The sequence below is a fragment of the Lycorma delicatula genome, chromosome 3 (genome assembly GCF_047948215.1).
Source record: "Lycorma delicatula isolate Av1 chromosome 3, ASM4794821v1, whole genome shotgun sequence".
Lineage (NCBI taxonomy): Eukaryota > Metazoa > Arthropoda > Insecta > Hemiptera > Fulgoridae > Lycorma > Lycorma delicatula.
The window spans coordinates 186,625,350-186,638,325 of NC_134457.1; the positions used below are offsets into that span (position 1 = coordinate 186,625,350).

General features: G+C 26.1%; 1 protein-coding gene across 2 annotated transcripts in view; it reads right to left on the reverse strand.

Moving 5' to 3' along the window:
- Positions 1 to 1,222: 1,222 nt before the first annotated feature.
- Positions 1,223 to 12,976, reverse strand: part of LOC142322289 (tubulin alpha chain, testis-specific-like) — a 126,362-nt gene continuing 114,608 nt past the window's right edge. Inside the window, exons 4-7 of one of the 2 annotated variants that reach the window (XM_075361201.1) lie at positions 9,797 to 10,098; positions 6,549 to 6,788; positions 3,911 to 4,101; positions 1,223 to 2,278 (exon numbers count right to left, since the gene is read on the reverse strand). In XM_075361201.1, coding sequence (XP_075217316.1) covers positions 1,885 to 2,278; positions 3,911 to 4,101; positions 6,549 to 6,788; positions 9,797 to 10,098 — 1,127 coding nt within the window. In that variant the 3' untranslated portion in view covers positions 1,223 to 1,884. The remainder of the gene's footprint in view (positions 2,279 to 3,910; positions 4,102 to 6,548; positions 6,789 to 9,796; positions 10,099 to 12,976) is intronic. The other variant, XM_075361202.1, reaches the window with a different exon arrangement.

Genomic DNA, 12,976 nt, shown 5'->3' on the forward strand with positions numbered 1-12,976 from the left:
ATGTATGATACATTATCATATAGAGGTTATGGGGACATAAAGTAAGAGATTATCTTTAATTCAATATTGCACTCTGATGAAAAATAATGTATGAAAAGTGAATTTTTTTAATCATATGTGTTGTTAAACACAATGTTACTTTTATCAGTATAGGTATGTTTGTTATAATAACAGTAATACTAGTTTATCGACAGGCATCTATCGATAAACCAGTTTTTCATTATAGAAAAGATTATGAACTTAGGATTTGTAAAAACAGTTATGCTGAATGACAGCATACTTAAGTTGTATTTTCTAGAAAGTTTTTACACTGATTAATTTAATGGTATATTTTCATATTAATATTCAGTCAAACATGAATGCAAAAGTATTAAATCAAAAAAAATTTACATAAGCTTTTTAAATCTTATGGAGTTTCATATTTGTGGCTACTACTATTGGTTTGGCTTGGTGATCAGTTGGTTTTGGTAAAAGTCAGGTGGTGTCACATACTCTGTACCTGAATTGTTTATATACTGCACTGATTGGTATTTTCATAAACCTTTGCCAAACAAAGTTTTGTTTTAAATTCTTTATCACGTTGAGTAACTGAACATTCTCAGATAGATAAAAGAAATTTTTAGTAAAAATTTCATATATGGAAAGGTAAAGGATTGCTAAATGTTGTAAATGATTAAAAAAAAATTATTTACCAGATAATTAATTTATTGAATATAAATATATTGATAATAATATGCAGTACAAAAATGGAAAACAGTAAAAATGTTTTGAAACATATATTATTCATTAATTATGAAATAAATAAAATATATATTATTACTGCAAATATAAGCTTTAATCATAATAATAATATTTAAGATTACTAAATGACCCTTTCAACCTGTCATGGAATTATAGTTATGTGTTAACTCACAAAATTCATAAAAATAAATTAATTACAAATAAATAAAATTCATAAATTTTACAATTATTTATGTTCTATATTCTATAGTCTGAAATATAAATTTTAGTAGTAATAAATAACACATGCACTAAATAAATTAAATAACAATTTAAAAAATTAAATTTATTAAAACTTTAAGATGATCATTAATATACTTGTATTATAATTACTTGATATTTAATTATAATAAATAATATTATATATAGGGATAGTATAAGAAATGTTACTTAAATCCAAGTACACAATAATATTATCATAACTTATGTTGATTAGTATTATAAATTATTTTTATTTTTACTTATTATTTATGAAATAACATTATAAAATTGATTATTTTGAAAAAAAATATACATATGTTAAGTTTATGTAAAAGTTATTTTTTATTAATATCGTATCATATCGTTATTCAATAAATAATAGACTAAATTTTTTCTGTAATATTAAATTGTCTCTGTCTTTTTTATAATCATAATAAGGAAAATAAACTCACATTTTATGTGTAATTTTAAGTACAATATAAATAATATTTCAAATCAAGTTTAAAATAAAAATTTTTATAAGTTTACTTTTTAATAGAAATTTATAAACAGACTTTTTTAAAATCGATTAAAATATTTTTTTTGAGATTGATCCAAATACACTTTCAAAAAAAATTTGAAATTTAGACACTTTTGGTTTTTATGACACTAAAATATTTAATACTCAGAAAATGTTATTATACATCGTGTTGTGCTATGCAAAACAACGTTAAGATATCAATAAGGATTTCACTATCTTAATTTTTATTTCAATTTTAAACTATAAATTAATTTAATATATTAAAATAAACAGAGACAATATATAATAATTTTCTTTTTAAGAAATTTATTATTACAAATTATTTAATAAATTTAATATTCTGTAGAATATATTATCAGTATTTAAAATAAGTATCATTTCATTTAATATTCATCACCATCTTCGACTTCTCCTTCTGTTGAATCGACACCAACTTCTTCATAATCTTTTTCAAGAGCTGCTAAATCTTCACGGGCTTCACTGAATTCACCTTCTTCCATACCTTCACCGACATACCAGTGTACAAATGCTCTTTTAGCATACATCAAATCAAATTTATGATCGAGTCTAGCCCAGGCTTCAGCAATAGCAGTTGTATTTGACAACATACATACTGCTCGTTGTACTTTAGCTAAATCTCCTCCTGGAACAACAGTCGGTGGCTGATAATTTATTCCAACTTTGAAACCGGTTGGACACCAGTCAACAAATTGGATTGTTCGTTTAGTCTTGATTGTAGCAATTGCTGCATTGACATCTTTTGGAACAACATCTCCTCTGAAAGATAAAAGATAAAAAATTATTGTATTCTAAATTTATGTTTATTTTTTAAGCTTTATTGACTTTATGTATCCAGACATTAATTGAAATGTGAGTTGAAAACACTTTGTGTTCAATAAATTCAAGGTGATGACTTTCTCTTTATTTTGGCTAGACTTCAAAATAGAATGTATATAGACCAGATATAAGAGAAAGATGCATGTAGAATGAAAAGATTAGAGTAGAAGAAGATAAAGTATAATAGAATACTGCTAAGTAATAGAAAATAATATGCAGATTATCAGCAACTATAACAATGTTTATAGTAATTTATAAAAGAATTTAAAAAAATGATCCATTAGTATTTATATTATGAATTCTCATTAAAATACTTAGTAATCGTTAAATAGAATTAAAATGGGATTTGTCTAAATTAAAATTCATATTCTAGAAAAAAAACTGTTCATATTCAAAATAGACACTGTTTTATTTATTGAAGTTTGTATATTTTGTAGTTTTGTACAGTGGAGAGCTTAATTGAGAAAAAACAGAAAGATGAGATTAATAAAGAAGTAGAGTGCAAAGTAATTAGCTAAAGTACTCCATGACCTTCTTTTTAATTCTACTGATCTGGACAAGATATGGTTAAACGTTTTACAAAGTATAAAAAAAAAATTAAATGACAGTTAAACTTCCAGATTCTTATCAGTAAATGGCATCTCAAAAATAAATTCATATTTTATATACCATAGAACATAAATACAAAAAAAATCATTAAACTTTTCAGATTTCAGAATATTCAAAGTAGATAACAAACACACTTTCAAAATATGTAGTAAACTGACACACCTATCCGAAATGAATCTTAATCACCTTTCATAACATAAAATACAAGTTCTAATACAAATTATACTATATAATAAACATACTCGTATAAGCTGACGACTGTAGTGAAAATATCATCAATACAACTGAGTATTTAACAACTAACCACACAACTGAACTAATAGATATTATGTTAGATAAAATATAAAAAATAAAAAAAAAAGATCTAGTCCAATAAAATGTTCTTTTTTTGTTGGATGCAATTTTGCTGTCTGCAGAACTTTTGTTGAAGCAAATATTCTGCAATTTCAAAAATTAAATTTTTTCTTTACAAGAAATTATTCATTTTTCTTTAATATTACTTGTGTTTGCATAAGTAGTAAACATTTCTATAAATTAAAGAGGTCTAAACAACTGATACCAAGATAAGATATTAACATGAGCAAGTATTGTTAATAAACAAATAATTTTTTTTAATTTAATATAATTAAGAATTTCTTCTTAATTTTTCTATAATTTAACTTTATATTGTTGTAATTATTAACTTTTAAATATTGTATGCTTATGCAAGAATATTATTTTTTATTGCTTATTACTAAAATGTTTTTTTTTTTGGATTGATGATTTCACCACATAAGCTTGTGTGAGGGAAATGGAAGTGGAATTTCATTGCATTTGAAAAATGCCAAGCCTAACTGGCATTCGAACCTGGGACCTCCTAAGATTTCTAGAATATTAAATCATATAAAATTATTAAGCATTGTTGTTTTTTTTTTATATAGTTTTACAGTCAGATATAAAATAGGCTAAGGTAGAAGTTGTTACCTGTATAACATGCAGCAGGCCATGTATTTCCCATGACGTGGATCACATTTCACCATCTGGTTGGCTGGTTCAAAACATGCATTGGTGATTTCTGCCACAGTCATTTGCTCGTGATATGCTTTTTCAGCTGATATTACAGGAGCATAAGTTGCCAATGGAAAATGTATTCTTGGGTATGGAACAAGATTTGTCTATGTAAACAAAAAATAAAAACATATTCAATTAAACATTTTTTTTTAAACAAACATTTTATTAGGAATACCACTGCTTTATTATTTAATAATAGAAATCAATGAATTCATTTCCACAATAAAATAGAAGGAATTTTATTATTTTATTGACACATTCTGTGTGTTTTTTTTTTATTATTTTAGTTTTGTGTTTTGGAGATACCTTCATCATCAATTCTTTTTAAAAATGCTGAATTTTAAAAATTATATTCTATCATGAAAATTAATTTACATGTAAACATTTGGCAAAATAATAGGGCATATTATGTATTAATTTTTATTTTTAGCATTTATAACAAATGTGTAATCTTAATAATTCAGTATTTTAAAAAAGGAATTAATGTTGGAGGTATCTCTGAAATCATAAAAAATACAGAATGAGTCAATAAGTTAAAAATACCTTTTTTTATTTTAGTACTCGCATGAATTCTCTGATCTGAATATTATTAGAAATAATTATGTACTGTATAATTATGTAATTTATAAAAAATGTAATATATCATTTTTAGCATAAAAATTTAAAAAAACTCTTTTAAAGAATAATTATTAATTTGATTAAATTTTTATTTACTTACATACAGCAAGTATGATCTTTTTGTACAACTGGTTTTGGGCTCAGACCATCATCAGGTACAATTATATTAATCTATAAATTCCTCATATCTTTCAAAATTCTTATGCAACATTAAAAACAGACTATTATATAAATTATTAATTATTTATGTGTTATTTAATGTTTTATAAATTATTATAAAAACTCTGTGAAGCACTTCACATTGTCACTGTTCTTATTTTTTAGTTTTATTACAAATTAGGTTAAATATCTGTATTCTATGATAACTGAAAGCTGTTGTTCAACTGATTATAATAATAATTTAAACATACTGTTTGTCACTGCCTGTCCTATTTGTTCATTTATCAGTCTGTTGTTGATAATATTCTTAATCTAATCATATTAATAAAAAATGCAGGAACTAGTGCGTTGCAATAATTTTCATACAGAATGATTTTTATATAATCAAACAAATTATAATAGCAATAAGAAATAGTTTTTTTTACAGATAAATAGTGCAATGAATTGTCTACTTTAAGACAAGGAAGTATCAGATAATGTATATCCCCAAGAAGCATACTTTTTTATGGAGGAGGTAAATCCTTGAAATTCTAAAGAACGTTACACAATTTATATTTAATTAAATTAATGCAGCTATTTCTCTTTTCTATCGCAAAATGAAATTTACTTCATAATAAAAGCCACATTTTAATGGAATATTTAAAAAACTGATAACAAAAAGGTAAAATACCTTTAATATATAGAATTAGCCGTAATATCTCACCAAAATAATAATTAGTATTAATATTCAGTTATTTACTATCAAATATTTATTTTGTCATCTACCAAAATTCTGAAAGTAGTTAATTTTAAGGAAATTGTTACACATCTCTGAAATTTTCAGGTGCCTGGATTCAATCACTCTTTTATAAAATTAATTGAGCATTGGATTGCATATGCATATAAGGTTTTATATAACGCAGCACAAATCTTAAGTGAAATTCAAGATATCGGCAATAAAATATTTATTTATTTAATAACAGTAAAATTTCAGTAATATTCAAAATGAAAGGTTACATAATATAATCAAATTATTGTATACCATTAAAAATATCTAATATTGTACACTAAAAAATGTAAGCAATATATTATTTCCTATTTCTACCCAAAAAAACCAGCTTTCTTGCTACAACTGCTTTACTTTACTTTTAGATAAAAAATTTTAATTTTTCCTGTGTAACTGAGTCATTAGAAAATTGTTTGAGAAGCTAAACCTGACAAAATCTGTTGGAAACTTTTGCAAATTTTGTCACAGTTTGATAAAAATAAATACATCAACATTTTTAATGAATCGGTAAAAATTCCAAACATCCATGGCACAAAAAGATATTACTAGTTTACCCTATAAAAGATTAAAGAAAAATCTTAAGTCGTACTTTTCTGTAGTTTATATGCATAATATCCCAACAGATATGTGACAAATTGCTGTACTTTTAATAAATTACTAAAAAAGGTACTTTTTACATGTTTAATTAATGTAGTGAAAATACGCATTATAAACTTTTAAACTAACATTATACACAACATAACTAAATAAAAAAATATTTTTCTTACCAAATTCCTATTTTTTTTTTTTAAGTAACACTGATTATTACAATTATCAGAGATCAGAACTTTAGATTTAAATATTTATTAAATACAGTACATAATATCAAATAAAATGTACTTTACCTGAAGAAATATCATCCAAATTTAAGAATCCAATCAAATCCTACTATCTAAATTCATAATATTGAGGATAACGAGATGAAAGATTAAAAAAAAACCCGTAAACAACAAAATAAAAGATACTTACTTGAAATTCAGTAAGATCAACATTGAGTGCACCATCAAATCTTAAAGAGGCAGTGATGGAAGAAACAATTTGCCCAATCAGTCTATTCAGATTAGTGTAAGTTGGTCGTTCAATATCAAGATTTCTTCTACAAATATCATAAATTGCTTCATTGTCAACCATAAATGCACAATCTGAATGTTCTAAGGTTGTGTGTGTTGTCAAAATTGAGTTGTATGGTTCAACTACTGCAGTTGACACCTAAGGTTTTTAAACAGAATAAAAAAATGAGAAGCATTCCTTCCATTAAATTGATAAAGTTTAAAATAAATATCCTTATTTTAATTCCTTCCCATGATTATAAGATTTATGGAAATATATTTTTATTGTGTTTATCTCTTAATTATTGATATGAGTATTATGCGATGAGGTTAAATCTTTCCTTACATATCAATTTCCCTTACTTTTCCATTATTGAAGATGAATACATTACAGCTATGTGATCAAAATTGCATGTTAGATTATAAATTTCACTGTTTTGAAGTGGATCTGAACCTGTTATATCTGGATTAGAAATCCAATTTATTTGTGCCAATAACTTGATTGTTTTATTACTGGGATTTAGAATTTGATATACATTTTATTATTTGAAAGTTCCCCTATTCTGACTCCAGAAAAATACTTAACCATTTGTACAATAGTTTTTCCACAATTTCCTAAATTCATTGTTAGTTCCCTATATTAATTACAAATTGCAACTATTACAAAATAAATATATAATTTTTTAATTTCAATTAACACTAATGGATTTTGTTTTGAGTCAATTTTTTGAATACTCATGTATTTACTGTTTTTACAATTTGGTTTTCTTTCCGAGTACTTCATCCCACATTTTATTAAATTCAGAAAAAACTATAAATTTAAAAAAATTTCTCCTTAGTTTTTTTTATTTCTGATGATTTTTTTATTACTTCACTACAATTTTTCTAAAAAATTTAGCAGTAGAAAAAGCTTTGATTTGTTTAAGGATGTCTGAAACTCTTTTTCTCATCTCTTTTTTTTGTATATTTAACTTATAATTGTTGCATAATTATGGAAAAATTAATTTTATTACATAGATTCTTTAAAAACTCCAGTTTCTATTAATTATTAAAAATAAGATGAAAATTATAATTACTGTTATTTAAATAAAAACGTCTAAATAACTAACTTAATAGAAATAACATTGATAGATTAACATTGATTATTATGATTTATAAGAAATGGTAAAATTAGATGTAGGTTACATTCATGTATGAAGTAAGTCATTTAATATTGTATGCAGTATCTTTAATTCACAATTAAATATATTTTTCATGCGGAACATAATAAGTTTTAATAGTCTGTCCTAATAATTAAATTTAAAAAAAATATTTTGATACAATGTTTTATTTATTGCTTAATATGAAGATATTTAATTGCCAGACAACAACAGCAAGTGGTTAAGTTTTTTTTCATCTGCACGCAAACATAATTTTATTGTTAAAACAGGCAAGTTACTTTAGATGTTAAAAAAAAAATCTACTGTTACGCCAGACGTAACATAAAGCAGATCGCTCAGCTGTTTCAATAACAATTAACTCTTTTAATACGATGTTCTGGACTCTAAAGAGGTTTCATTCATGATCAACTGGACATGAAACCTTACCAACAATTCCATAAAATGTATTACTGGTATGCTTACTGCTTGTTATTGTTCTGTAGTAGAACAATAATTCTATTTAGTCCATTTTATGTTACATCTGTGAGCATGGTGTGCGTGTTTTGTGTTTGTATAAATTCATTGTAAATTATGAGTTTTATATACAATTATTCTAAAATATAAATTTTATTGTATGTAAGAAAATGTATTTATTAAATAATAATTATATCATAACTTTAATTAAAATATTAATGATCAATTTTAATATTAATGTTAAATGTAAATTAAGATTATTTATATGTATCTTATACATCATTCTGATATAATTTTTAAATAGTACTTAATCATAATTAGTTTACTTGCAGCTTTAACTGCAAAAATATTAATATTAATTTATTAAAATATATTTTTAGAAAGGAAAAATTGTTCTGCAAACACCATTACACCACATCTTCTGAAGAAACAGGATTTACAAAATTGAACTACTTTAGTTCATTTCTGAAGTAAAAAATGAAATTATCATAATCTGTCTTTATAAAATAACTTTTACTATTCTATTCTACTAAATTATATGAAAAAAATATATACAGTAGGTCAATTTTGAATCCTTTTTAATTACTGATCAAACTTTGAACTTTGTTATAAAATTAAATAGTCTGTAAAGAATTCAAAATCGGTCAATTAATATGGGATAAATTTTGTTTTGTTTTATTTTTTAATTTACCAAATTAGGATGCTGTGTATAATTTTATAAATGCGGGTTAATTTTAAAGTTTTGTTATTTTATCTGGAGTAAGTGAAGGAGATAAGAATTATATACACTGATAAGTGAAGCAGGTGTTAGACTCTTATAGCTCAAATAGGCTAGCCCACTGCGCTGGTCTAGTGGTTAACTTGTCATTGCAAATCAGCTGATTTCGATGTTGAGAATTCTAAGGTTCAAATCCTAGTACAAGCAGTTACTTTTATACAGATTTGGATACTACATAATGGATACCAGTATTCTTTGGTGGTTGGGTTTCAATTAACCACACACCTAAGGAATGGTTGACCTGAGACTGTACAAGACTACACTTCATTTACATATGTATCATCCTCATTCATTTTCTGAAGTAATACCTTACGGTGTTTCCGGAGGCTAAACAGAAAAAGAGAGAGAGCCCAAGTAGGCTGGCTTACTCTCTTACTCTCTCGTCTCTTCAATTTCGCTTGAGAGACGGCCTATTAAACGCGCGCGCACATATATATAGACTAAGTTCTGATCTGAAGCTCCATACGAACAATAAACAGAAAACAAGGTTTAGATTTTAAAAAATTAACCCGTTAATACTACAACTGTAGTCCAAAACTACAATTTAATAGACTACGTGAAATCATTAACAATCTTTTCAGCCACCAGATAAAAGATAAAATTAGTCAAAATATGTTTTTCTACATATTTTTCATCGCTTATTAAATCCTTGAAACGAACAACAGAATTTATATGCATTTTGATAAAATGAGTTCATCGATTGATATATAAAACCCGATCGGTAGAACCACTTAGTTTTTTATTATGTAAAAATATTTTTAAATCTTTAAATTTTACCTGTGGTGCCGGGTAAATTGAAAATTCCAATTTACTTTTTTTTCCGTAATCGACTGAAAGACGTTCCATAAGAAGAGATGTAAACCCAGAACCAGTACCACCACCGAAACTGTGAAAGACAAGAAATCCCTGAAGTCCCGTGCATTGATCACTGAGCTTTCTTATACGATCGAGAACGATGTCAACAATTTCTTTTCCAATAGTGTAATGACCTCGTGCGTAGTTATTAGCAGCGTCTTCTTTCCCAGTTATCAACTGTTCTGGGTGAAACAATTGTCTATATGTTCCAGTACGAACCTCATCTGTAACACAAACACATACATTTACCATTATGTATTTTTGCCTCGACAAATAATTTTTATTAACCTCAAAATATTACTATTTTGGATATCTTATGATTTTTTTAAGTCAGTATTTTTTAAATTAGGATATTCTATATAGATTTAATGTCTTTTTCATTTTTTAATCATAATGTACAGCCTGAATAAAAAATATGCGTAATTTCAATAAATTTCTATAATAAACAATGATTTTACTTTCCAGTCTAGCGTTATAGCAAAGCTTTAGAAGGGAAAGTATTCTAATTGGTCCAATTTGGGGGTATAAGATTTTCACCGGATCTTGACGTTTTGACACCTAAGGAACCAAAAAACCGGCTGGAAATTTTCCGGATGTTCGTATGAACGTGTGTATGTTCGTTGTCGCCCTCTAAATCACCTTATACCTCTAGAACTACTCGACTGATTTTGATCAAACATGGTCAGATTACTTCCATATGTGGGGCATTGATGCCATTAAATTTTCAATTTAAAAGGTCGAGGGGGTGAGGCTGTAGACCAACGTTACCTCAGTGTCTCGAGATTTTGCCTAATTAAGGTCATATTTTCCTTAAGCACATTTGTTAACTATTAAATAATAATATTTACAAAAAAAGTTTTTGCAAAATCGTATCCCCACCCCAAACAATTCTCTAAATAAACGAATGGCTAAGTGGGTATACTGCGTCAATAGTACCCCCTTACACCACAAGGAGCGCTAAAGCAGCACTGACGTACAGCTGCTGTAGTCGTCTGTATGTTTTAACGTCACAGGTCAGCGGTAGAATTAAATAAATGAATAATATTTAAAGTGCAAAAAAGTATTGTAAGTGGCTGCTAGTACCACCAGATCCGCGCGAATGAAATACGGTATACGCACGCGCTTTAATTAGAATCATTGAAATAAATAAAAAATATATAATTTATTTAAATAAAATGATAAATATTTTAAATTAAGTTGTGTGTGTAAGCCGTGCATCAGGAAAAAAGCCGCGTGACGGGAAAGTTTTACAATTATGTTGTCAGATTTTTTTTTTAAGATAACATAATTTTAATAGGAAGCTTAATCATAAATTCAAACATAATATATAGAAGCAATCAATACAATATATAAATATTTCACCGAAGCAATATGTCCTAATGTAAAGCATAATAAGAAATATGTGATATTCTGCTAATAAATTCCAATAAGGATTTTTTCCAACCAAGAATCGGTCGGTTAGTTTGTTCTAGACTTTCCGCCGGTTTTATTTTTTTAATTTTATATAACCAACCACTTATACATATATTTTTATTACTGTATCATCTGTACATATGACATACATGTATATATACATCAGTTTTTTCTATATATATATATATATGAATGTATGGTGATCAGTCAAAAAACCTATCGGGTTAACAAATCTTTATGATTGAACCCTAATGAGTATATTAAAACAAAAAGAATATATATATATATACACGTTTTCCCATATAAATGTATATATATTCCTTTATAGGTATAAGCTAACTTTGTTCAAACTTGTTCATTAGGTATCAATGTATGAAATATTTCATGATAAAATTTTGTGCAACATTTTCAAACGGTTAGAGAAATTTGCGAATTTTTCATTTTCGGCTTTCTATTTCAGTGCTATAGAAAAAAAGAACTTCTATAACAAAAAGTGTGTCGCTGATGTGAACTCGTCATCGCAAATCAGCTGATTTCGAAGTCGAAAGTTCTAAGGTTCAAATCCTAGTAAAGGCAGTTACTTTTATACCGATTTGTATACTAGATCATGGATAATGATGTTCTTTGGCGGTTGAGTCTCAATTAACCACACATCTCACGAACGGTCAACCTTAGACTGTACAAGAATACACTTCATTACATTCATACATATCATCCTCTGAAGTAATACCTTAGGGTGGTTCTGAAGGCTAAAAAGGAAAAGAAAGATTGCTGTTGTATGTTATGTAATCTCGCTATCTTACATTCATATGAAAGTAAAGATACTTGATACATTAAATTTTAAAATGTATAGACCATGTTAGTGACCAATGTGTACTTTGTTTTTTATGATTTAATAAAAGAAACTGACTCAGTTCTGAATTGAACTTCTCATAAAAATAGATTGCTTTAGTCATATATAGCATTATTCCCACATAATATAAGTATTAAAATATCTTTATATTATTTCTGAGTACGTTTAAGACGAGACGTAATTTTGTCCTTCAGGGTCTCTTGCAGAGACCTTCATGTTCAATGTAACTTCTCAGGAAAATAGTTTCGATAGAATTTTGTCATTATCACAATTAAAAAAAATAAAAATAACGCACAAAATGCTTTATTTATTTAAGTCCACTTCCGCAAATTTTTTTTTAAATTAAGTCTGCATTGATGTTATTTTTATGTAACATTTTTTATCGTGCAAGATAAGACAATTAGAATACAGTTGACCCAGAAAAGTGAGTTACACAATGGATGTGATTAATTAAAGGATGAGTAGGCACGGATGTGAAGATATGTTTAAAATTATTATAATTAAGTTTTGAAAATCGGTAAAAATTATATAAACTAAAACGATGATTAAATAAATAGCTGATTTTATTTTATTACTGATTGTTTAGTTGCTAATTCAAACGTTGCCATAACCCATTTATTAGAATCCATAAAAATAAACAATTACGTTCGAATTCTGTGGTGATGATATCTAAATACGTCGCATAGAAGAAGGAAAGTTGGTGAAGTCTTAAAAGAAATTTAATTCTTATATTTTCCTTATAGAATGTAGATATATATATTATTTTATTCAATAAAACCAATATTAATCTTTTTTTTTATTATTAATTATCAGATAGAAATTCACAGATTTAATTT